The 27,678-nt window shown below is 34.0% G+C and overlaps 1 protein-coding gene across 1 annotated transcript in view; it reads right to left on the bottom strand.

The window, feature by feature from the left end:
- Window positions 1-27,291, bottom strand: part of LOC110256334 (uncharacterized) — a 48,552-nt gene extending 21,261 nt beyond the window's left edge. The window contains 6 exon segments of the mRNA XM_084989964.1: window positions 18,054-18,215; window positions 19,440-19,601; window positions 22,188-22,314; window positions 22,316-22,403; window positions 25,927-25,969; window positions 27,199-27,291. Coding sequence (XP_084846090.1) covers window positions 18,054-18,215; window positions 19,440-19,601; window positions 22,188-22,314; window positions 22,316-22,403; window positions 25,927-25,969; window positions 27,199-27,291 — 675 coding nt within the window.
- Between the last annotated feature and the right edge of the window lie 387 nt (window positions 27,292-27,678).

Consider the following 27,678-nt stretch of genomic DNA (forward strand, 5'->3'; position numbering starts at 1 on the left):
TAGTCTACCTTTCTCTCTTTAGATGAGCCATTTTCTCACTCATTCAATTTTTTTCCATCTTTCTTGAATGATCCAAGTTATACTCATCTAAGTGTGAGCTTTCGCAGACAAAAACCTGCTATGTTCTTCTGCAGGCAGAAATCCCTACCATAGGACAGAATTTATCCAGGACATGAAATGGCAATCTTTGTATGACAAGGGTTACTCTATCCAGACACTTTGGTAAGAAGGAAGAGTATTCTTTGTGTGGAAATAGGGCTCATTTTATTATATTTCACTGAGTCTTTTGTCTCTTTTGTTCCCCTTAAGACAATGTTGGCATAGTTCTGATGTAGAATGACCTTTCATTTGGACCTTATCTTTCATTGAAACCAGCTGTATCTAAGAATCATCATAAATATCAGTCAGTTGCACAATAAGATAGAATTGAAAAATAACATCATATATTACTAATTATTTCATAGGTAATGGTGTCTTATTTTGGGCTGCCATAACAGAATACCATAGACTGAGTGGCTTACAAACAACAGAAATTTATTCTTAACAGTTCTGAAGTCTGAAAAGTCTAAGATAAAGATTCTGGCAGATTAAGTGTCTGATGAGGGCTCCCTTCCTGGTTCAGAGTCAACTGTCTTCTTAGTATAATTTCACATGGTGAAAGGGCAAGAGACCTCTCTGGGGCCTCTTTAATAAGGGCATGAATCCCATTCATGCAGGCTCTACTCTCATGAGCCAATCACCTCTTAAATGCACTCCCTCCACTTACTATCACCTTGGAGAGTAGGTTTCAAAATATCAAATTGGGAGGACAAATACTCAATTTATAGCAAACCCAAATCAATACAAATCACCTGTTAAAATAACGTGGTGGATTGTGAAAAAAATCTCCTCTGTATTTTAAAGTGCCGTCCATCAAGAAGTAGTATCTCCTTAAATATCCCTTGAATGTGAACTTGATTTAAGTGGAAGTTAAGAAGTGCTTGTGGATAAGGATGTGTTCTCTTGTTGCTTATAGAACCCTGCTATCATATAAAGAAGCTAGACTAGCTATGAGTAAGTTCATGGATAGAAGACTGTCCTGAAAGGAAGACATAATGTGGCTTTTCTAATAGAGTGGGCTAAATCCGATACATGGGAAGTCACTTTTTTGTGTGTGTGTCTTTTATGTCCTTTGCCTGTTTTTTTCTGTTAGAATGGTTGATTTGTAAGAGCCCTTTACATATTAATAAAATTATCCCTTTGAATTGTTACAATTTTTCTCTCACTTTATGGTTTTGACTTTGCTTATGGTGTTTATTTCTTTGCAGAACTATTTAATTAATATGTAGTAAAATGTATCAATCTGTTTTATTATGATTAATGGGTTTTAAGGTTTGCTTAGAAATGTACTGGCCACCTGAGGAGGGTCACTCCTTGAGATTATGATTTAAAAGATCTGGGGGCATGCTTCCAGGAATCTTTAACAAGGCGCTAAAGTGATAATTCGGGCCATCAGCCAGGTCTAGGAACATGATGCTATGAGATCAAGTATGTAGGGCAACTGGTCAGTGAACAGACACTCCATAACTGTTTGTTCCAAATATCACCTTATTACCATAATAGATAACTTTGAAATTTACCATTGGAATAGAAAAGTTTAAGTTCAGCATATGTTTTGCTTGTCTGCAAAGCTATTTACCACAATTGTTATCTTTTTTTCTTTTAAAATTTTTATTATAGTTGATTTACAATGTTCTGTCAATTTCTGCTGTACAGCAGTGACCCAATTGTACATATAGGTACATTCTTTTTCTCGTATTATCTTCTATCATGTTCTATCACAAGTGATTGGATATGGTTCCCTGTGCTATACAGAGGACCTCGTTGCTTATCCATTCCAAATGTAATAGTTTGCATCTACTAACCCCAAACTCCCCATCTGTCCTACTCCCTCCCCCTCTTTTGTGGCAACCACAAGTTTGTTCTCTGTGTACCTGCAAAATAAGATTTACCGATGGCCAACAGGCATAGGAAAAAAAGCTCATCATTAATAATTAGAGAAATGCAAATCAAAACTACAATGAGGTACGACCTCACACAGGTCCAAATGGCTGTTATTAATAAGTTTACAGAAAACAAATGCTGGAGAAAAGGGAACTGTCTTACACTGTTAATGGGAATGTAAGTTGGTACAACTACTATGGAAACAGTATGGAGATTCCTCAGAAAACTAAATATAGAACTGCCATATGATCTGACAATTCATTCCTGGGTATATATCTGGACAAAACTTTCATTCAATAAAATACATACATCCCTATGTTCATTGCAGCACCATTCACAATAACCAATACATGGAAAAAACCTAAATGTCCATCAACAGATGAATGGATTAAGATGTGATATATATATACACAATGGAATAATACTACTCAGCCATAAAAAAGAAAAAATGCCACTTGCAGCAACATTAATGGAACTAGAGATTCTCATACTGATTGAAGTAAGTCAGAGAAAGACAAATACCACATGATATCATTTATATGTTAAATCTAAAATATGGCCCAAATGAACCTATCTATGGAATAGAAATAGACTCATGGACATAGAGAATGCCACATGTTTTTTAAGAGAGTTATGCTAGCATAGACTAAAAGAGAGTGAGACAGTTTAAAATGAAGAGACTTCAGTCTTCAACTTCTGTGGGTAGAAAGGAGGCTGCAAAAGCTATTCAGTTAAAAACATGGCCATTTCACTTAGAAAAGGAAAAATATCTCAGAGACAAAGCCAAAATCCCAGAGGGCACAGCCACAGAGAACTATGGACTATAGAGCCACTGACAGAAGGCAGAATATTCTCTGTTCCCAGAGTAAGGAGAGCTGGCAATGTGTGCCCATCTCAATTCTAAAATTCTACTGATCAGTCACTGTTATGGGGATTCCACTTGTTTATTGTGATTATTTTGACCTTGGCTCACTGCTGTTGGGCTTGTCTTTTTAGTTTTGAAGTCTCAAAATCAAGAAGAGCTGCATCCAAGTACCCTCAGTTATATTCACAAAATATGCAGATCATGCTATTCTGGACTGGAACCTGATGCCATAATTGAAAGAGAGTTTTGGAAGTTCTGAGAGGACTGAAGATAATTTGCATGTGGGGAAAATGAAATAATTGTAACCAGAGGGTGGGCAATTGTAGAACAGAGGTAGGGATTAAAAAAAAAACATGACATTTTACAGCAATTCCCATAAAGAAATTGAGTCTATTTTTCCACTCCTTGAATCTGGACTTGGTTGTTTGACTTGCATTGGTCAATAGGATATAAGTAGATACAATAGAAACATGCTTGAAATGAACATGAAAATCTGAGCTTGTTTTCTTGCTGCTTTTCTAATATAGTCATCATGAGTAAAAGCTTTGGCTAGTCTTCTAGATGCTGAAAGCTATGTGGCCTGTTGCCCCTATTGCCTCAGACAACAGCCAGACCTGCGCGTGAAGCCATCTGGGATGAGACAGTCCCCAGACAATCTGTTAACTGACTGCACATGCATGAGTGAGCCAGGTCTTGACCAGGAGAACTATGCAGCAGAATCCTGAGGTGAATACAATAATCATTTTTAAAAATTTAAGTATAGTCGATTTACAATGTTGTCTTTGTTTCTGATGTACACCAAATTATTCAGTTATATAATATATACATACGTATTCTTTTCCATTATGGTTTATTACAGGCTATTGAATATAGTCCCCTGTGATGTACAGTTGGACCTTGTTGTGTATTTATTTTATATATAATAGTTAGCATTTCCTAACCCCATACTCCTAATTTATCCTTCTCTCTAACATTTACCCTTTGGTAACCATAAGTTTGTTTTCAAAATATACTTATCTGTTTTTGTTTTGTATCATATTTTAGGTTCCACATATAAATGACATCATATGGTATTGTTTTTCTCTGTCTGACTTCACTTAGTATGATAATCTTTTGGTCCACCCATGTTGCTGCAAATGGCATTATTTCAGTCTGTTTCATGGCTGAATAGTATACCATCATATACATACCTCATCTTCTTTATCCATTCTTTTTTTTTTAAGAGCTGCACCTGCAGCATATGGAATCAGAGCTGCAGCTGCCAGCCTACACCACAGCCACGACAACACCAGAACACCAGATCCAAGCCATGTCTGTGACCTACACTACAGCCCACAGCAATACCAGATCCTTAACCCACTGAGTGAGGCCAGAGTTGGAACCTGCATCCTCACAGATATTAGTTAGGTTTGTAACCCACTGAGCCACAATGGGAACTCCCTATCCATTCATCTTTTGATGGACATTTAGATTCCTTCCCTGTCTCAACTATTGTGAATAGTGCTGCAGTGAACATAGGGGTACCTGTATCTTTTCGAATTATAGGTTTCTCTAGACAGATGCCCTGGAATGGGACTGCTGGATCATATGATAGTTCTATTTTTCAGTTTTTGAGGAACCTCCATACTGTTTTCCATAGTGGTTGTACCAATTTACCTTCCCACCAACAATGTAAGAGGATTTTCTTTTCTACACACCCTCTCTAGCCTTTTTCATTTGTAGACTTTAATGTGATTGTTCTGACCAGTATGAGGTGATACTTCATTGTAGTTTTGCTTGAATTTCTCTAAAAATTAGTGATGTTGAGCATCTTTTAATATGCATATTGGCCATTTGTATGTCTTCTTTGGAGAAATGTTTGTTTTAGTCTTCTGCCCATTTTTTGATTGGCTTGTTTTTTTGTTATTGAGTTGTATGAATTGTTTTTATATTTTAGAAATTATGCCCTTGCTGCTCTCATCATTTGCAAATATTTTCTTCCATTCTGTGAGCTGTCTTATCATTTAGTCGATGGTTTCTTTTGCTATGCAAAAACTTTAGTGTGATTAGATTCCATATGTTTTTTTTTTTTTTTGCTTTCAATGATCATTTTTAAGTTCCTAAATTTTTGTGTGGTTTATTATGCAGAAAAAAATTATACAAATAATTTTAATGAAACAGAATTTTATTTAGATATTTTAAGTGAAAGTTGTTTAATTTTGCTGAGGGCTGGCAAAACTTAATGCCAGTAATCTCTGGCATGATATTTCAGGCTGACATCTCATGACCAGAGTTTAAAATACATGTAGTCCTAGGATGAAAATGAAAAATAAATGTAATTAAGCTGGTTTAATAGTAGAAACAGGTGCAGACCTTAGACCTGAAAGTGCATATTGGATCCTATGTTATAATATGATTATAAAACATTAATGTAGAATTTTGAGTATCAGACTTATGAGGAACCAACTTCTAAGGGCTTAAGAATGATTGTTTGCAAATGCCATTATTTTGTTCTTTTTTATGGCTGAGTAGTAGTCCATTGTGTATATGTACCACATCTTCCTAATCCAATCATCTGTCGATGGACATTTGAGTTGTTTCCATGTCTTGGCTATTGTGAATAGTGCTTCAGTGAACATGTGGGTGCATGTGTCTTTTTAAAGGAATGTTTTTTCTGCATATATGCCCAAGAGTGGGATTGCTGGGTCCTATGGTAGTTCTGTGTATAGTTTTCTAAGGTACGTCCATACTGTTCTCCATAGTGGTTGTACCAGCTTACATTCCCACCAACAGTGCAGGAGGGTTCCCTTTTCTCCACACCCCCTCCAGCATTTGTTATTTGTGGACTTATTAATGATGGCCATTCTGACTGGTGTGAAGTGGAATCTTGTGATTGTTTTGATTTGCATTTCTCTAATAATCAGTGATGTTGAGCAAAATAATTCCATTTGCAGCAACATGGATGGAACTAGGGACTCTCATACTGAGTGAAGTAAGTCAGAAAGAGAAAGACAAATACCATATGATATTGCTTATATCTGGAATCTAATATATGGCACAAATGAACCTTTCCACAGAAAAGGAAATCATGGACTTGGAGAATAGACTTGTGGTTGCCAATAGGGAGGGGGAGGGAGTGGGATGGATTGGGAGCTTGGGGTTAATAGATGCGGACTATTGCCTTTGGAATGGATTAGCGATGAGATCCTGCTGTGTAGCGCTTAGAACTATGTCTACTCACTTATGGTGGAGCATGATAATGGAAGAAAAAAGAATGTATACATGCATGTGTAAGTGGGTCACCATGCTGTATAGTAGAAAATTGACAGAACACTGTAAACCAGCTATAATGGAAAAAAATAAAAACCATTATATAAAAATAAAAGTAAAAGTCATACCATAAAAAAAGAATGATTGACTACTCATAAATATAGCAAATAATAAATTTTAATGTCATATAAATTGGTTTCCATTAGAGAACAGCAGCTAATTCCAATTTATTTTTTAAAATATTTTTTCATTCATATATACTCAATGTAGAAAAATATAGAAATAGAACAGGGGAAAATTTATAATATCAATCTTCCCAAGATCTACCATTACTATTTTGGTAAAAATTCCTTCCAAATACACAATTAGTATTATAATATGCTTATATCCTGCTTTTTTTTCACTGCATAATGCATCCTAGGTATTCATGCTATTAAAGTTCATTTATTGAGTTTTTATCCTGAGTATTTAACATTCTATTTTAGTAGATCATAATGTGCTTAATAAATCTCATTCCGTAAATTGTGGGTTGTTTTTAAAAATTGATTTGAGTGAAGTTTGCAACATGGAGTATACATTGCTATTTGCTAGAGTACATGTAATTATTTGTTTACGTCTCTTAATTTTTGGGAAGAAACTAATGCATATGAAAATTGTCATCATTAAAATTATTCATGGATATTTTTAGTTTGTTCCCCCAAAGTTGTATCTATAGCTCATAAATATCTGATTCCTTAAACCTTCATCAGGATTCAGAGTTCATCATTAGGAAAAAAATGAAAAGGTGTATTTCATTGTTTTTTTTTCTTCATGTTTTTGAATATATTTTCATATGGTCACTGGTTATTTGTATTCTCTAATAGTTGTGTAAATTACCTTTTCATATTCTTTGTCCATTTCCATTTAGAATTTTTTTATCAGTAAGTGAAATTTTTAATGTAAGTATATTATTTCTTGGTCATATTTGAAGCATATATTTTACTTTATTGTTTGCTTTTGAAGCATATATTTTTACTTTATTGTTTGCTTTAATAATACAATTTGTTTTGAGGTACAGAAGTTTAATACATTTTAATTTAGTAGTCTGTTACTTGGTGACTTACTTGCTTTGAAAGTTCTTATCCATCTAGAGACCAGGTTTGGATGCTAAACATTTGTCTTTGGTCAGTAATTCAGTATTTCTTCCCTTGTGCTTCCTTAGGGTTTGTTCTATTCTTTTATTAACTTTTTAGAGATAGATACTAGTTTATTAATTTTTTACTTTTTCCTTTTTTTCAATAAGTGTTTATGCTCTACATTTCTCCTTAACATTTTTATTTGCATTCCAAAAGTTTTAACATGTAATATATTGTCATTCTATTTAATGTGTTTTAAAAATTTATTATGATTTACTTTTTAATCACTGACATTTAAATGTGTCCATGTGTCCAAAATATTTTAAAATATGTATTGTTATCAACTTCTAATTTAGACAGGAAGGTCCCAGTTATACCAGTTCTCTGAAATTTGTTGAGTATTGCTTCTTGGGCCACTATGAGAAAAATTTGTGTAAGAAATGTTCGTTGAAAATAATGTATGTTATCTGCTTGCTTGAGACAAAGTTCTGCATGCATCAATTAAATCAAGCTTGTTAATGCTCAAATTTAAGTAACTTTACTCACATTCTGTCTCCTATTCAAGTAAAAATTGAAAAGTGTGAGTAAATTTCCCACCATGATGATAAGTTTATCACTAACCTACATTTTTCTCTATATTTTAAGGTTTATATTAGGTTCACACAAACCTAGAATTATTGTATCTCTTTTTGAATAGAACTTTTAGCATTATGTAGTTACCCTCTCTCTGTTCCTAGTAGTGCTTTTTGCCCTAAAGTCTTTTTTTTCTTCTGGTGTTAACCTGGCTTTATTTTCTTACTTATGGTTAGTATTTTTCTGTTACTTTACCCCTTATTTTATTTCTTTCAATTTTTTTGGTCATTATTTTAGATTTGTCTCCTATACAGAGCCTATTAATACTTTAAAAGTCAAATTAAATAATATCTATCCTTTTACTTGCAAGATTTGGTCATTTAAGTTACTCATGGTTATTATAAAATGTTGTATAAATATATTTTAGTTGACATTATGATATACCTGAATAAGTAGATATTTTCTAACATTTTAATTTCTTACTTCTATTTGCCCCACTTTCTCTATGCTTTTTTTCTCCTTTTTTTCCCTCAAAATAGATTCATTTGTTTGTGTGCATGCTTGTATTTCATTCCCATTTTTCTTCTTTACTAGTTTGAAATTTATCCAGTTCATTCTTTCATTTATTCAGTGGCTGTCCATGAAATTAACATGCATATTTAACTTAAAATTTTTCTTCCTGAAAAATACAAAAAGCTTATGACATTTTAATTAATTCTAATTATTTTCTTACAATTTATATACTATTATTTTAGTTTTGCTTCTTTTAGACTTCACAAATTAGACATTTGCTATCATTTTTATGAGATATAATTCACATTTAACATTGTATTAGTTTTGGATATACAACATAATGATTTGATATTGCTATATGGTACAAAATGATCACTGTGATAAGTCTGCCACGATGTAAAGTTACAATATTTTTTTTGTAGGAACTTTTGAGATTTACTCTCTTAGCATTTTTCAAATATGCAATACAATATTATTGACTAGAGTTGCCATGCTGTGCATTTTATCCCCATGGTATATGATCTTCTTAATATATTGTTAAATTTTGTTTAATCATATTTTGTTAAGGGTTTTTGCACCTGTATTCATCAGGGATGTGCCTGTAATTTTATTTTTTTTGTGTGTGATGTCCTTGTCTGGTTTTGGTATCAGGGTCATGTTGGCCTTGTAAAATGAGTTTGAAAATATTCCTACCTCTTCAAATTTTTGAAAGAGTGTGAAAAGGATAGGCATTAGACCTTCTTGAAATGTTTGGTAGAGTTCACCAGTGAAGCCATCTGATTCTGGACTTTTGTTTATTGAATGGTTTTTCATTACTAATTCAATAGCTTTACTAGTAATTGATCTATTCAGTTTTATATTTCTTCATGATTCAGTCTTTGAAGATTGTATGTTTCTAGGAATATAGTCATGTCCTCTAGGTTTGTAGTAGTACCTCATAATCCTTTGTATTTTTTGATTTCTGTTGTAACTTCTCTTTCAGTTATGATTTCATTTATTTGAGCTCTCTTTTTTCTTGATAAGTCTAGATAAATGTTGTCAAATTTATCTTTTTGAAGAATCATCTCTAGTGTCACTAATCTGTTGTCTTTTTAGTGTCTATTTCTTTTATTACTGCTCTGAGCTTATTATTTCCTTCCTTCTACAATTTTTGGGCTTTGTTTATTCTTTTTTTTTCTATTTCTATTAGGTGTAAATGTGGATTGATTATTTGAGGTTTTTTCCCTTATTTTTTGAAGCAGGACTGTTTTGCTGTGAACTTCCATCTTAGAATCAATTTTGCTACATACCATAGATTTTGGTATGTTATATTTCCATCTTGATTTGTCTCAAGATACTTTCAGTTTTATTTTGGTTCCCTGGTTAACCCATTGGTTGTTCAATAACATGTTGTTTAAACTCAGCATATCTGTTATTTTTCCAGTTTGCTTCTTTAACTGGTTTCCAGTTTCTTATCATTGTGGTCAGAAAGATGCTTGATATAATTTTAGTCTTCTTATTTATTGAGACGATTATTTGATTGTTGGGTTTTTTTTTCCCCTCTCTTTATGGCCACACCTTTGGCATATGGAAGTTCCTGGGTTAGGGGTCAATTTGGAGCTGCAGGTGCAGGCCTAGGCCACAGCCACAGCAATGCCAGATTCCTAACCCATTGAATGAGGCCAGGGATCAAACCCACATCCTCATGCATACTATTGTAGGTTCTTAACCCACTGAGCCACAACAGCAACTATGAGACTTGTTTTTTGACCTAATATTTGATCTAGCTTGGAGAATGTTCCATGTCGACTTGAGAAGACTGAATATTCTGCTGCTTTTGAATGGAATGGTCTGTATATATCTATTAAATCCATCAGGTTTAAGATCTTTTCTTAATATTTCCTAATAATTTTGCTTTCCTAATAATTTTGATCTCTTTATTTTTTTTAAGTTGGGTATCACAATCCAATACTATTATTACATTGCTGTCAATTTCTCCCTTTAAGTCTATTAATATCTACTTTATATATTTAGGTTCTCCTTGTTGGGTCCATTACTATTTACAAATGTTATATCTTCTTGTTGGACTGACCCTTTATCATTATGTAATGCCAATCTTTGTCTTACATTACAGTATTTATTTTAAAGCTGATTTTGTCTGGCACAGCTTTTCCAGCTTTCTTTTAGTTTCTGTTTGCATGAAACATATTTTCCATCCCTTCACTTTTAAGTCTGTGTGTTCTCACTTCTATAATGAGTCTCTTAGAGGCAGCATAGAGATGCTCTCATTTTGTATTCATTCAGGCACTCTGTGTCTTTTGATTGGAGAATTTAGTCTTTTTGCACTTAAATGGCCTGTTCTTACTGTCATTTTGATAATTTTTTTTCTGCTGTCTTGTAGTTCTTCTCTGTTCCTTTCTTCTCTTGTTCTCTTCCCTTGTGTTTTCATCATTTTCTTTAAATTCCTTTTAAAATTATATTCTGGGTGTTTACTATAGGATTCGCTTATCTGGAAAACTGTATCCTTCAGTTGCGAATGATAATCTTACCAGGTAGAATCTTCTTGGTTGGAAGTTTGTTTTCTTTCAGCAATTTGAATATATCATACCTCTCATTTCTGGCCTCCAGAATGTCTACTAAAACATTTGCTGATAGCCTCATGGGTGTTCCTTTGTATATAACAAGTTGTTTTTCTCTTGATGCTTTTACAATTCTCTCTTTAACATTTGACATTTTAGTTATTACATGTTTTGGCATGGATCTCTATGGGTTCCTTTTATTTGAAACTTTCTGCAATTCCTGGATTTGGATTCTATTTCCTTCTCTAGGTTAGAGAATTTTTTTAACCATTGTCTTCAGATAGGTTTTCTGCCTCCTTTTCTGTCTCCTCTTTTGTGGGACCCCTCTAATGAGAATATCGTTCAACTTGTCCTTTAAGCTATATTTTTAATTTTTAATTTTTTTTTTTACTTTGATTGAACTCCACTGTTTCTGTCTTCCAGATCATTATTATTTTCTTATGGTACAAACAGTCTGTTCTTGAACCCCTCTAATGTATTTTTCAGTTCAGTTATTGTATTCTTCAGCTCTATTACTGCTATTTAGGACTTATATTTTCCATCTCTTTATTGAGATATCAGTATGTTCATCCATTCTTCTTCTGGGTTTATTAAGCCATCTCTATAACCATTAATTTGAACTCTTTATTATGTAAACTACTTATTTACACTTTTATTAAGTTTTATCTAGTTCTTTTATTTGATGTGTATTTCTCTGTTTCTTCATTTTGCTTGACTCTCTGTGTTTGCTTCTATGTTAGGAAAAGAAGCTATCTTTCCCAGTCATCAAGGAATGGCCTTGTATGAGAGATGAGCTTTATTGTTTAACCTTGCCCTCTTGGTTATCTCTCAAACCATTGTGATTGTCCAAGAACCCAGATTTATTCTTAATAGGTCATGGTTATTGAATCTGTTTCAAGATTTGTCAGTGTCCACAGGGAGGGATCTCAGCCAGAAAACCTAGTTTCAGGCTTTTTAGAAGCCAGATCCTTAAGCAGAAGTTTTTTTTGTTTTGTTTTGTTTTTAAATGATTTTTATTTTTTTCTATTATACTTGGCTTACAGTATCTGTCAATTTTCTGCTGTATAGCAAAGTGACCCAGTCAAGTAGGATTCATCCCAGATTCACAAAGATGGTTCAACATATGCAAATCAATCAACATTATACACCACACTAACAAAAGAAAAGTTAAAAACCACATGATCATCTCAGAGAAGCAGAAAAAGCATTTGACAAATCCCAACATCCATTCATGATAAAAACTCTTAAAATGGGTATAGAGGGAACATACCTTAACATAATAAAAGCCATTTAGCACAAACCCACAGCAAATATAATACTCAATGGAGAAAAGCTGAAAGCCTCCTGCTAAAATCTGGAATAAGGCAAGTATGCCCACTCTCACCACTTTTATTCATCATAGTATTGGAAGTCCTAGCCACAGCAATCAGACAATCAAAAGAAATAAAAGGTATCGAAATTGTCACTGTATATAGATTACATGATACTATATGTTGAAAACCCTAAGGACTCCACACAAAAACAACTCGAACTGATCAACGAATTCAGCAAAGTAAGAGGATACATGATTAACATTCAGAAATCATTTGCATTTCTGTATACTAACAATGAAATATTAGAAGCTTTTAAGGTATGCAAATATGTGTAATCCTATGGGATTTAAGTCACAAACCTTGCTGGACTCCAGGCCAAGCAATTTGGAGGCATCCCCTTGGTGACATTTTCAGAAATTGGGGCTCTAGATGAGTGTATAATCTGCTTCCTGATAGGTACTGGTGAGATGAAGCAAGGCCAAGAGTGAGTTCAAAATGACATCTCGGAGTTCCCGTTGTGGTGCAGTGGTTAACGAATCCGACTAGGAACCATGAGGTTGTAGGTTGGATCTCTGGCCTTGCTCAGTGGGTTAAAGATCCGGCGTTGCCGTGAGCTGTGGTGTAGGTTGCAGATGCAGCTAGGATCCTGAGTTGCTGTGGCTCTGGTGTAGGCCAGCAGCTACAGCTCCAGCTGGACCCCTAGCCTGGGAACCTCCATATGCAGTGGGAGGGCTCTAGAAAAGACAAAAACAAACAAACAAACAAACAAAAAAACATCTCCCAGTCTTTGTTCACTGAGGACACCTTTCATAACATCTAGATGTGTGGTAAACCTGAAGTTTACCCCTCAAGCTGATGTTCCAGCAGAAGTCAATAGGCCTTTTTCATAGGAAGTCTAGGAGTGTGTTTCAGTCTGCTGTCTGGAGTATAGGGGATGGTAACCTGCTAAGAACACTCTCTCTGGTTGTTTCAGTCACATGGGGCTCAGGAACCCAAGTGCCCCAGGCCACCAGAGCTAGATAATCAAGGGGTATTCCCTGTGTGGATTAACTGTTGGCCTACAAAAGCCTGCATGTTGGCTTTAGTAGGATATAGGCAGAGTCTGACCACTAGCACTAGCAAGGTAGTAGGAGTACAAAAATGGTACCTGTCAGTGCTGATTCTTATAAGGTAGAATGAGAGCATAAAAATAATATATACCAGCATCTTTGTCCCCAGAGTTCCAACAGGCCCCCGCTCCTCTGGCAGATGTTTCAATATTGGCCAGCTAGCTAATATCATCCAGATGTTTTTCAAACTACTGGGATCTTTCTGGGACTATTTTGTATGACTCCTTTAAGAGTGGAATCTTTGTTCCCTATAAGACTTTGGGTCTCCTGAACCTAAGTCTTGTAGTCTTCCAAAGCAAGATGTTTGGGGGGCTCATGTCTCCAGTGCATGTCCTAAGGAATTGGGTGCTTAAAATGGGGCATGCACCCCTTGCTTTTCAGGGAGAATCTCCACAATCCCTCGCATTTGTGGGTCACTGCACTGGATGTGGTTTTTTTTTTTTTTTTCTTTTGGTGAGAACACATCTTTACCTCTCAATCCTGTCTTGATGTGATCCTTTTATCCTTTATTGTCAAAGAGCTGTTTATCCTTTTTCAAGTCCCCCCCTGCCCCAGTGGGAATTATTCCATAGGTAGCAGTAGATTTGTTGTGTCCATGGGAGAAGGTGAGTTCATCAGGCTTCTCTTACACCACCATCTTGAAACACTTCTGCTGTTGTTTTATTTTTAAAAATATGCTTGCATTGGAGTTCCCGTCATGGCTCAGTGGTTAACGAATCCAACTAGGAACCATGAGACTGTGAGTTCGATCCCTGGACTTACTCAGTGGGTTAAGGATCCGGTGTTGCCGTGAGTTGTGCTGTAGATTGCAGATGTGGCTTGGGTCCCGAGTTGCCATGGCTCTGGTGTAGGCCAGCGGCTACATCTCCGATTATACCCCTAGCCTGGGAACCTCCATATGCCAGGAGAGCAGCCCCAGAAAAGGCAAAAAAAAAAAAAAAAAAAAAAAAAAAAGGCAAAAAAATGCTTGCATTCAAAAATATAGTTAGCATTATATTTGCTCATGAATATTATTGAACATTAGATGATCCTCAGATTATATTTCTTCTTCCTGAATTATCTCCTTTAGAAATGACCTGTGTGTGCAAAAGTATCTTTTAAAAACAAATTTATTTATTTTATTCTCATATTTACGATGCATATTCTGAAGAAAACAGAATTTCAGAGTTTTTTTGTTTGTTTGTTTGTTTGTTTTTTCCTTCAGGGCCACATGCATAGCCTATGGAAGTTTCCAGGCTAGGGGTCAAATCACAGCTACAGCTGCCAGCCTACACTACAGCCACAGCAAAGCCAGATCCCAGCCACATCTGCAACCTACACCACAGCTATGGCGACACCAGATCTTTAACCTACTGAGTGGGGACAGGGATTGAACCTTCATCCTTATGAATACTGGACAGGTTTGTTACCACTGAGCTACATGGGAACTCCAAAAGTTAAGATTTTTGAAATCTACACTTTGAAGATATTCTTCTCTCTATGGCTTCCATTCCTTCTGTTGAGAAGGCAGTTTCAGTGTTATTGCTTGTGGAAGATTTATCTTTTATTTCTGGATATTTATTTTTCTTTTCTCTTCTGACACTTTACTCTGACTTATATAGATATTAGTTTTTAATTACATTACATAGGATATGTACTGAATCACTGGATTCATATTTCTTCTGGAAATTTTTTAGCAGTTATTTATTCTCTATCCTATCTTACTTATTCGGCACTCTTGAGTTTCAGATTTCTTTGTCTTTGCAATGCATTATGAATAATTTCTCAACTATATATCTGAGCTCATTGATTTTTTCCCTTGGCTACATTTGATCTGCTATCTAATCTGTTTGTTATTCTCTTTCTCCAAATTTCTATTTTATTTTATTTAAATTTTTAAAAATTTTAAAAAATTATATGATCTACAGTGTTGCGTCAATTTCTGCTGTACAGCAAAGTGACCCAGTCATATATATATGTCATATATATATATGTATGTATGTGTGTATATATATGTGTATGTATATATGTATGTATATATATATATTCCCTTTCTTATATGATCTTCCTTCTTGATATATCCCAAGATACTGGATCTAGTTTCCTGTGCGATACAGTAGGACCTCATTGCCTATTCATTCTAAATGTAATAGTTTGCATCTACTAACCCCAAATTCACAGTCCATCCCACTCCTTCTCCTTCCTTCCTTGGCAGCCACAAGTCTGTTCTCTATATCTGTGAGTCTGTTTCTGTTTTACAGATAGGTTAATTTGTGCCATATTTAAATTTCATGTATAAGTGATATCATGTGGTATTTGTCTTTCTCTTTCTGACTTACTTCACTTCGTATGAGAATCTCTAGTTGTATCCATGTTTCTGCAAATAGCATTATTTCATTCCTTTTTTATGTTTGAGTAGTATTGCATTGTATATGTGTCATCTGTCAATGGATATTTAGGTTTTTTTCCTTGTGTTGGCTATTGTGAATAGTGCTGCTATGAGCATAGGGGTGCATGTATATTTTTGAATTAAATAGTTTTGTCTGGATACATGCCCAAGAGTGGGATTGCTAGATCGTATGGCAGTTCTATATTTAGTTTTCTAAGGAAACTCCATACTGTTTTTCAATTCCCATTCCCACCAATGGTGTAGGATGGTTCCCTTTTCTCTACACACTCTCTAATATTTTTTGTTCACTTTTTTTTTTCCATATGCACCATGGCGTATGGAAGTTCCCAGGCCAGGAGTCAAAAGGGAGCTGTAGCTGCTGGCCTATGCCACAGCCAAAGCAACGCCAGATCCCAACCACAGCTGCAGCCTATGCCACAGTTCATGGCAACACCAGATCCTTATCCCGCTAAGAGGGTCCAGGGATTGAACCCACATCCTCATGGATACTAGTTGGGTTTATTACCACTGAGCCACAATGGGAACTCCTAGCATTTGTAATTTGTAGAATTATTAGTGGTGGCCATTCTAACTGGTAACTGGTATGAGGTGGTACCTCGCTGTAGTTTTGATTTGCATTTCTCTAATAATTAGTGATGTTGAGCATTTTTTCATGTGCCTACTGGCCATCCATATTTCTTCTTTGGAGAAATGTCTGTATAGGTCTTCCACCCATTTTTCAATTGTATTGTTTTTTTTTGTTGTTGTCAAGCTGTATAAGTTATTTGTATATTTTGGAGATTATGCTCTTGTCAGGTGCATCATTTGCAACTGTTTTCTCCCATTCCAAATACATTGTCTTTTCATTTTTTGTGTGTGAGGTTTCCTTTGCTGTGCAAAATTTGTAAGTTTGACTAGGTTCCATTGGTTTATTTTTGTTTTTATTTCTGTTGCCTTGGGAGACTGACTTAAGAAAATATTTGTGGGATTTATATCAGATAATTTCATTCTCTTCTAGGATTCTGATAGTGTCATGGCTTGTGTTTAAAGTCTTTATGCCATTTTGAGTTTATTTTTGTGCATGGTGTGAGGGTGTGTTCTTGTTTCATTGATTTACATGTACCTGCCATTTAAAATCATACCAATAATAATTTAAATACCTAGGAATAAACCTGAACAAGGAGGTGAAAGACATATGCTTAGAACTATATATATAAACATTAATAAGAAAGTTAAAGCAGATTCAAGGAAATGGAAAGATATCCCATGCTTCTGGAGTGGGAGAATTAATATCATTAATATGGTCATACTACCCAAAGGAATCTACAGATTTAATGTGATTCCTATCAAATTACCCATGACATTTTTCACAGAACTAGAAAAAAAATATCCAAAATTTATATGGAACCATAAAAGACCAAGAATTGCCAAAGCATCCTGAGGGGGAGAAAAAAAGCAGGAGGTATAACTCTCCCAGACTTCAAACAATATTACACAGCTACAGTAATCAAGATAGTGTGGTACTGGTACAAAAACAGACATAAGGTTCAGACACTTACAGTCAGTTAACCTTCAGCAAAGGAGGCAAGAATATAAAATGGGAAGAAGACAATCTTTCTCCAAATTTCTTAATATTATGTGATATAGCCCTGTATACCACCCCTGCCATTTTCTGTCATTTCATAATATTTGAAGAATGCTGTTTATGTTCATTTTCCCCCTAAATTCCAATTATAATCAAGTGATTTTTTTTTTTTTTGGCTTTTTCTCTTTTCAGGGCCACACCCATGGCACATGGAGGTTCCCAGGCTAGGGGTCTAATCAGAGCTGTAGCCGCTGGCCTACACCACAGCCACAGCAATGTGGGATCTGAGCCGCGTCCGCAACCTAAACCACAGCTCATGGCAACGCCGCATCCTTAACCTATTGAGTGAGGCCAGGGATTGAACCTGCAACCTCATGGTTCCTAGTCGGATTCGTTTCTACTGTGCCACGATGGGAACTCCGAATGAGGTTTTCTTTTTTAATATTTCTGCATACCTCTAGCTTCTGAATTAACAATGCATTATTTTTTAAATATGTTTTAAACGGTACTTTAAAATTTTTTAATTGTTGGAAATAGCAGTAAATGACACTAAATGAGACATTGTGTTCCTTTTCAATGAGTTAGTCTTGTTTTTCATTAAGGCAAAGGAATTCAATATTAATGATCATGTTTCCAGCACACTCTAGTTTTTATTCCTTTGCACTGTGAACACGGAAACCATGTTGTAATTTAGGGACCTAGGACTAGAACAAAAGCATAGATTGCAATTGATCTAGATGATTTGAGGGGGAATATTACTAAAGACATAGTGATAATCTCAGAAAATTACTCTTTAGTGAAATAGAATAAAAATAGACTCACAATGAGGAAACTTGCTCTGAGCAACAATGCTTTTATTTTAACATCAGGATCAAATGGAAACTGGACTTCAAATTTATTGGCATTGGTAAATAGTTCCCTTGTAAATGTAGCCCACTGATTTAAAATCTTACCAATAACCAATTCTTCATCCAGGGATAATAACTAAAATAAAAAATATACATAATCTTAAAGATCTCTGAAATAAAAAGAATAGCTATTCCTGCATCAATTTTAGTAATTAAATGACCCATATTATTTATAATTATATGTGAGTTATAATATAATCATGATGTACCTGCATTAAAAAGAACATGTAATATGGACGCATAATAGCCTGTAAAATCATCTACAGACAACTTTTACCTAAAAGCTTTTCAAATTGATTATATACATCAGATTATATGTACACACACATACATATATAATATACAATGTTTTCAATATAATGCATATTATATGTAAAATTATATTTAAATATATAATTTACTTAAATCTGATTGAGGAATCAATTTAACTGCAAAAATGAAAAACAGTAGCTTTTCTTCTCTTTTACATAGTTAACTCTTTCCTAATCCTGATTTTCTGAATCCCTCTACCTTTTTCTTATCCCCCTTTCTTCTTTACACATCTAGACTCCCTAGAGCACACTTTTCATACCAAATAATATTTATTTCTCAACATAAGAGATATTCATATAAATTAAATTCAATCATATCATACCAGTTTCAGAATTTTATAAAAATTAGCATTAGTATATTATCTATAATTAATGCAAGATTGTCATTTTCATTACAATAAAGTTGAATTTTATTTCAATATTCATTGAAATATTAACTATAAGATTTGTTGTTTGATCACTATATACTTAAAATATAGATTTAAGAGTTCCCGTCGTGGCTCAGTGGTTAACAAATCGAACTAGGAACCATGAGATTGCGGGTTCAATTCCTGGCCTCACTCAGTGGGTTAAGGATCCAGCATTGCCATGAGCTGTGGTGTAGGTCGCAGATGTGGCTCGGATCCTGCGTTGCTGTGGCTCTGGCATAGTCCGGCGACTACAGCTCCAATTGGACCCCTAGCCTGGGAACTTCCATATGCCATGGGTGTGGCCCTAGAAAAGGCAAAAAGACAAATAAATAAAGAAATAAATAAAAATAAAATCAAATATAGATTTAAAAGCTACCTTATAAGCTACACAAGCTGTAGAGATTAAGCAAGAAACTATGAATTAGAAAATCAGTTAAAAATTAGGCACATAGTTATAGTAATATCATGACACCATGTTTTTGTTTTCTTTTAATCACATTTATTAATTACCTATGTTAGAAAATTATCAAACTATTAACTAATATGAACATGGTAATAAAAACATAGTGAATTACTCACATTAAAATTTAGATCTCTGAGACAGCTAGAAACCACACATGGCCCTTTGAATTTCATTACATCTTTCTTATTCTCATTTTTTATTTTAAACATTGGTAAATATGGGTGATAGTATTGATAAACATATCCAATTATTTCTCCAGGAGGAGCCTCAACTTTTAGCTACAAAATATTGAAAAATATAATACTGAGCAAATCATATATGTTTGATTTGTAAGTAACATTGTATTTACTTATGTAATACCTTTTAACATATGCGAACAGAACTTTCTGAGCTTAAGGCATGTCCTACCTCTGGGAATGGACATAAAAGTGAAAAAAAAAACAGTATTTAGATGTTGAAAACCAGCAGTTGAGAACTGAGATTGCTGCTCACTAACTGCATGAAATGAGGGAGTTCCCTTGTGCCTCAACAGATTAAGGACCCAGCACTGTCACTGCTGTGGCTCTGGTTGCTTCTGTGGCAGGTCTGATCCTGGCCCTGGAACTTTTGCATGTCATGGGAACAGCCGAAAAAAAAAAAAAAAGAAACGTGGACTAGTCACTCACCTCTTGGAAATTAGTTTTCCATGTTCAGAAGAAGGATAATGATAATCTTATTTAGGTGCTTAGGAAGACCACTTTTAAAATTCCCATGCCCATGAGATATCCTTAAACTCCAATCACACCACAAACTGTTTATTATCCAGTATGTCAAGGACTTTCATATCTCTATGACAATGCAAATATGAATCCATTGAAAGGTTTTTTAATGTTTATTGTGATTTTAAAGCCCAGTTCATGAGAATCAATAGAGACTGGTTGAATAAATTATGGTATACCATCCATACAATGAGTTATTATGCAGCCACTTATAAGAATGAGGAAGCTCTATACAAACTGATTAAATCTTAACAAGTTATATTGTTATGTGTTAAAAATTTGAAGAATATCTGCCAGTTGTGTTCAGCACACACATATACATAAATATGCATCTATTACACAAATACTTGTAGAAAAATTCTAAAAGAATACCTAAACGCATAATAGCAGTTTTCTCTGAATAAAAATACAGCAGAATTAGGAAACGAGTTTGAGACATTGTTTTTCCTGAATACACTTCTGTTAATTTCTTTCCTTCCTCTCTCCCTCCCTCCCTTCCTTTCTCCTTTATATATATATATATATATATATATATAGGTATTACTCTTTCAAAAAACAAATGACGACTCCTTAGTCATGATGGTGACAATAATGACATAGTTTTTTAATTTTCCTAAAACCCTCATAAAAAGGACACAACAAGCTACACAAAGGACACAACAAGCTACACAAAACCAAACAACTCTCAAATTCTTTATCAAAGTAGGTATAGTAGTGTCATACTACTATATATAAAATATATAAGTAACAAGGACCTATTGTATAGCATAGGGAAATCTACTCAATACTGTATAATAACCTACATGGGAAAAGAATCTGAAAAGGAATGTGTATATAAATATATATATAGGAATGGATATCTATATATATGTACACATATATAAAGTGTGTCAGATACATATATCTGTATATATATTGTACATCTGAAACTAACACAACATGTAAGTCAACTATACTTCAATAAAATTAACAACAGCAAAAGAGCTACTGAACCTGAAAAAAAAGTAGATATAAAATTACAGCCTCACATCTCAAAATACAAGTAGATGTAGTGAAACAAGTGAGAGCAGCAAGATATTCCTGAGGTCCAAGGAATCCAAACATCACTAACAAGTATTCATCACAAAAAAGAATGGGATCTCACCTCAAAAAAAGCTCAAGGGGTCAGTCTGAGAAATACAGTAAAATAAATGGGATGGAACTTCAGAGCGTCTAATTTGTTGGCAGTACAAGAACCCTCTGAGAAGACTGAATGGAGCTGAAGTTGTTCAGGCATAAGAACTCTTTAGAAAATCATCTACCAAGATTCCCTTCCATAACAAAGCTTTATACCATACAAAAAATTTCTGAGAGTAGAGTAAAAACTGGCAAGTCAGGAAGTCCTAGGATTAAAGAAAGAGAAGTTCAGAGAAAGGTAGGGAAGTTGTCCAGAGAAGGTAAATCTCAAAAACAAAAACAAAAACAAAACAAAACAAAAAAAACTTATTGCTAACATTTTACATTATATCAGAAGGAAAACTCTTAAGAACTCTACTATCCTATGAGGATTCTCAAGATACAAACTGGATGTGAGTCTGCATTTGGAGAAATGGAATGGCAGTGGTTGAGTTCCTTGATTTTTGTGGCTTTTTATTTGAGGGCTGGTCCCATTCAGTAATCGATGGGGTTGTGAAAACTTTTTAGCAAAACTTATCATTTTAAGGAGTTAGGAAAAGTCGTAGATGAAAAGAAATAAAAATTAGGGGGAAAAAATCAGTAAAACAGGGAATGGATCAAAAAAATAGAGAAAACAAATGAGACCAAAAGCTGATTCTTTAAAAAGATCAATAAAATTTCTTAAACCAAGTGTAAAAAAAAGAATAGAAAACTTCTAAAAAATCTAAAGGTCTCATGGCCTTGATTGCCTAAAAGAATCTTTACAGTGTTAACACATGATTCTCACCCTGCAGATATGAAGTACAAATATATAATTCTCTCTCTGGCCTATTTCATTCTGGACAGTAGCCAAACCCAGTGTTTTAATTTTAACATACTACACAGTGTTAAGCTTTTTTGAAGGAACTCAAATACATTCTAAATCACACAGTAGAAATAATATTTACTGACCTTTTGTAGGCAGCAGTTACTCCAGCAGTAGTTCCATCTTAGAGCTTTACACATAGCAATCACATCACAGCCTACACTATCATAAATTGTCATGGTAAGAGGCCTCCAAGGTCACAGAAGTTTCTGAACAATTACTTTTCTCTTCTGCAAAATAAATTCTCTGTCCTTGATTGTTCATGACATCATATGTTTTGTTTGTTTCAAAACCACTGTTGACTAAAGAATGAAACAGTATGGTGATTTTATTATTAATCATACTGATGTGATTTGTATAAATTGCATAGCAAATTACATTCAAATATGAGTATGTTGGGTAAGAAAGCTCTTGGCTTTCAATAACTTTCCTCTGTAGTATCTTTTTTTTCTCCATACAGAAAAATAAAAGTGGTGCAGTAGCTATTCAGGTTCCTTTTACCACTAAAATTCTGTGCATAACTTTTTTTGTATCATATGTGAATTTCAGAGAAATTAACTGTTACTATTTTGAGTTATTTTAAATTTTACTGTTCTTCATCTTTGCCTTACTATAGGACATGAAAATGATTTTATTAGGTCTGCAGTTTAGCTAATAGACACCAAGAAAGAAAAATTTCACTTATGCTAAATTAAGGTAGTCAGTGAGCACTCTCATATATTATCCATGTAAGAAAATAAATGCACCTCTTTGCAAGCAAATGGAAATATTTTCTTTTATCCTAATAATTTTACTTCTTTGATGATGCAAACAAAACAATCCTAAAATTAAAAAAATACTTTCTGTACCAAAGGTTCACTACTGCTCTACTTAGGAAAAATGAAGTAGAAACAAAGTAAATACTCAACAACAGAAGGCAACATGTAGTATCCCTTCTTAAAGATTATTGTGTAGCTATTTAAAAATTTTGTGTTTCAAGATATAAAATAATAAAAAGGTGAAGTGGATAAAGATAAAAAATTGCATGGATAATGATTAAAAGTGATGTAAAAACCTCATCAAAGGAATATGCATATATGTATTTTATAGCTGCACCTGCGGCACATGGAAGTTCTGAGGCCAGGGATTAAATACTAGCTGCTTCACCTGTGACGTATGCCACAGCTGTGGCGATGCTGGATCCTTTAATTCACTGTGCTAGGCTGGAGATGGAGCTTACACCTCTGCAGAGGCCCAAACCACTGCAGTTGGATTCTTAATGAACAGTGCCACAGCAGAAACTCCAAAGGGAATATTTTTTAAAAAGTTTTAGAAAAAAATTCATCGGTAGTTGTGTATGGATGATTTTTTTCTCTTAATTTTCTTAATTTCAAATGTTCTTTAATGAATATATGTTTAATGAGTATATTTTGCTCTAATATACACTTAGCGTTTTGTTTTGATTAACACTTTTGAAACAGATAGTTACATTTCCTCACTTTTTAATGGTCAGTGGGCACATGACATAATTGTGCTTTCATATTATATCAACATATTTGAAAGATAATCATTTTAACATTTAAAGATGTCATTATTCAAAATTTACGAAGAAAGGGCTCCCACTGTGCCTCAGCAGTAGCAAACCTGACTAGTATCCATGAAGATGCAGGTTCAATCCCTGGCCTCACTCAGTTGTTTAAGGATCTGGCTTTGCCATGAGCTGTGGTGCATGTTGCAGATGTGGCTTTGATCCCATGCTGCTGTGACTGTGGTGTAGACTGGCAGCTACAGCTCTGATTAGGCCCCTAGCCTGGGAACTTCCGTATGCTGCAGGTGTGGCCCTAAAGTGACAAAAAAAAAAAAAAAAAAAAAGAAAAACATCTTCTGACTGCTTTTTGAGTTTATTTTTATGATTAGGAATTACATATGCATGACACAAATTTAAAAATGTGCAAAAGAGAATATAAAATTAAAAATAATTCTTCCTTCCAGGCCTATTTTATTTCTTTTTCTTCAATTCCGTATGCATCCTTCTAGAGATATCTCAAACATATGTAAAGCCTATATATTTCTTACATACACACACATACACTACCATATGCACTACTTTGTAATTGCTATTTTTGTCTTTACCATTGTTCTTTTATTTTTTTAATTTTTATTATAGTTGATTTATATATATATATTTTATTATAGTTGAGTTATAATATTCTATCAGTTTCTGCTGTACAGCCAAATGTTCCAGCCATACATATACATACATTCTTTTTCTCACGTTATTCTCCATCATGCTCCATCACAAGTGATTAGATATAGGTCCCTGTGCTATACAGCAGGCTCTCATTGCTTAGCCACTCCAGATGCAATAATTGGCATCTACTAACCCCAAACTCCAGTCCATCTCAGTCCCTCCCCCTCCTCTCTTGGTAACCACAAGTCTGTTCTCTATGCCCACGAGTTTGTTTCTGTTCTGTAGATAGGTTCATTTATGCCATATTTTAGATTCCACATGTAAGTGATGTCATATGGTATTTGTCTTTATCTCCTGACTTACTTCCCTCTGTATGAGAATCTCTAGTTCTATCCATGTTGCTGCAAATGGCATTGTAATTGCTTTTTATACCTAGCAGTATATCTTGGAAATATTCCTGAATTCTATAGGGCTGTCTCATCCTTTAAAATAATTGCACAGTTTTAGATTACTTGAAAGTATCATTTAGAGCAATAGTTCTCAAATTTTACCTTGCATCTGAGCCATCTGGATGGCTTGATAAAGCACAGACCTCATCTCTGTTTTGTGAGTCAGTGAGTCTATGGTGAAGCCTGGAAGTTTGACAGTTCCAACATCTTCCCAGATGATGCTGATGCTGCTGGTCCAATGAACAGACTCAGAATCAATAGTTTGGAGAACTATTTCCCTATCACATAGATGGCTTTTCTCAATATTTTTGCTATTTTTGTCACCACTAAAATTATAAGTGACCATGGCTATTTCATCCTAGAAGTTCCCACAATTAATTTCTACCTATTCATGATTTTTTTTTTAACTTCATGCTGTGTTAAGTATATCCACTCTCACATTTTAGACCAAGGCCTTTGGGGCAAATCATGGTGTGACTCTTCTTTGATTCTTTCAAAATGACTAGCACATGGCTTATTCATTATTGGTACTCAATGGGGATTCTAGAATAAATTGTCTTTTATAAAGTAAAGCATTTAGTGTAAGGTAGCAAGAAAAATCCCCCGAAAGCTCTCATTTATAATATGCCTAAATCGAATTGCTTTTGTGAATGAAATAAACCCTAAATTCCTATATTGGTCATAGATCCTCTGATATCAATGAGAAAGGTCATCAGTGGTGATAGTATTATTTTTTAACCAAACATTCAATTTCATTTTATGTACATGTACGACTAAGTTGAGGTAAAGGTGAACAGATGAATTTTAAAAGATATTTTAATTTCTCAGACTAAGGAGTGAATTCCCATAACTTTACCTGCATTCTGCTTCTACTCGCAGAACTAGAGAATTTGGAATCATTGCTTCTCTGATATACCTGTATTTGAGGAATTCAGGATGGGCAGATGCTTTCAAGAAATAGACCTACTGCTTAGTAAGACTATCGTAGACTAAAGTTTTTAGGTGTAATCTGGAGCTAATAACTTTCTCCTTTCTCACAACGCTATGCTCACATTCACCTTTTCAGCATCCAAAGACCTGTATCTTCTCTTCATATTTTAAGATTTAGTTTTCTTCAGATGTAAGAAGCACTTTAATTTATAGGGATTGGTCAGACTACAGCAAAAGAAGTTAGATATTCAAGAATTAATATATCAGTGTACATACCTTTCAGATGATCAAAACATCGACACACTAGTAAGTGATTTATCTATTACAGTAGAAAATAAACATAGGTGGTATTAAGCAAACTAAATTTAGAGCACATAACAATACATACATACATTAATGCTTATATTGAGGATATTAAAAGTAATTGATTCATTATCAGAACCTGACATTTTTTTCTGTCGTGTCATCTATACTAATCTAAGTGTGAAGTTTTAACATTTTTTTAACATAGAAAAAAGAAATGAAAAAATATTATCAGATAGTCTATAGAGTGTATTCTCTTTGCTCTATTGTTAATGTACTCAATATATTTGTTCATAAAATATATTTATTAAAAATATTTATGAAATTCAGAGAGAAATATCTATAATTTGAAGTAAACATTTTAATTATAGTTTTTACCCATATTCAGAGTTGACATTAGATTTATATTAATATTTGTGACAAGTTTATTGTCGAGCATTGAAAATGTAATCAACATTTTAAAGAAAGAACATGTATATTACTTCATTTTTAAAGCATTAAAAAATAAGATGTGGACAGTGATTAGTCATATGAAATGTCAGAGTTAATTAATTATTCAGAGGTAGCACTACAGGAAATTAAATCAGAATTGATAGCATAAACAAAGTCCTAATTTGGTGTCATTAAGTTTGGTAAAGAACAGAGACATTTTCCTGATATCAGTGTTAATGTTTAATGTTTGCATATAATATCTAAGCAGTTAAATGAATGGAAGTGTACTGAAGTAAGTTTTACTTACACTCCTAAAATCCAACTTCCTATTTTAAAAAGTAAGTATTTATTTCTACATGGGTTTCCCAAGAAGTAAGTTTATAAATAACAATGTTATATTGCATGTGGCCCTTGAACAATATGCTTTGAACTGCTCAGATCCACTTATATGTGGGTTTTTTTAAAATAAATATATAGTCAGCACCTCAAATCCCTGGTTTTGTATCCACAGGTTCAGCCAAGCTCTGGTCATGTACTAAGTTTATGATCTGCAGTTGGTTGAACTGGCAGATGCCCAAGCACAGATCCAAAGGGCCAGCTCTGGAACTTGAGCACCCTCTGGCTTTGGCATCCAGCGGATACTGAGGAATGACTGTGTAACTTACTACTGCAATCAAAAATTAAAATTAAATATAAAATTCTTAATGTTTCAGGTTTGATCTATAGTCAAAATATTTTCTAGTAACACAAGTTGTATTTTGAAATTATCTAAATTCATATTATTCATCAACTAAATTAAATATATTATCATACCTGAGTCAAATATTCCAATCCAGGTAGACAGTTAGTTGTTGACCCTGGTGTTTGCATCCATTGTATTGTGGATCGTAAATCACAAAAAGCCATAATCTAGATTATATAGGTTGGGATTTGAGACTGTGACAAATTGAGGAGATTTCTGCTTTTATCTTCAAAATCTAATATTACAGAAATGTTCACCTCATTAAAGACAGGAATCAACTTCAGCTTCAGGTTTAGTTTTTCTTCATTTAATAGTAAACATTAAACAGTAAACATCACCCTTACTTTATTTTTTAAATTTTTTTCAACTGAGATATTTATGATTTTATATACAGAGCCTCTCTCTAAACAAAAACCAAAAAGGAACCTCTTCCTTATTTTAATTGGGTCATGTGGTAATGTATTTTTAAATTTGGGGGAAACTACAAAATATTTTCCAGAGTGGGTAGTCCATTTTACATTCTACTAGCAAAGTATGAGATTTCTAACTTT

The sequence above is a fragment of the Sus scrofa genome, chromosome 13, assembly GCF_054392235.1.
Source record: "Sus scrofa isolate SSC_HxYL_T2T_F1_AM1 chromosome 13, Sscrofa_HxYL_maternal_Yorkshire_Landrace_v2.0, whole genome shotgun sequence".
Classification (NCBI taxonomy): Eukaryota; Metazoa; Chordata; class Mammalia; order Artiodactyla; family Suidae; genus Sus; species Sus scrofa.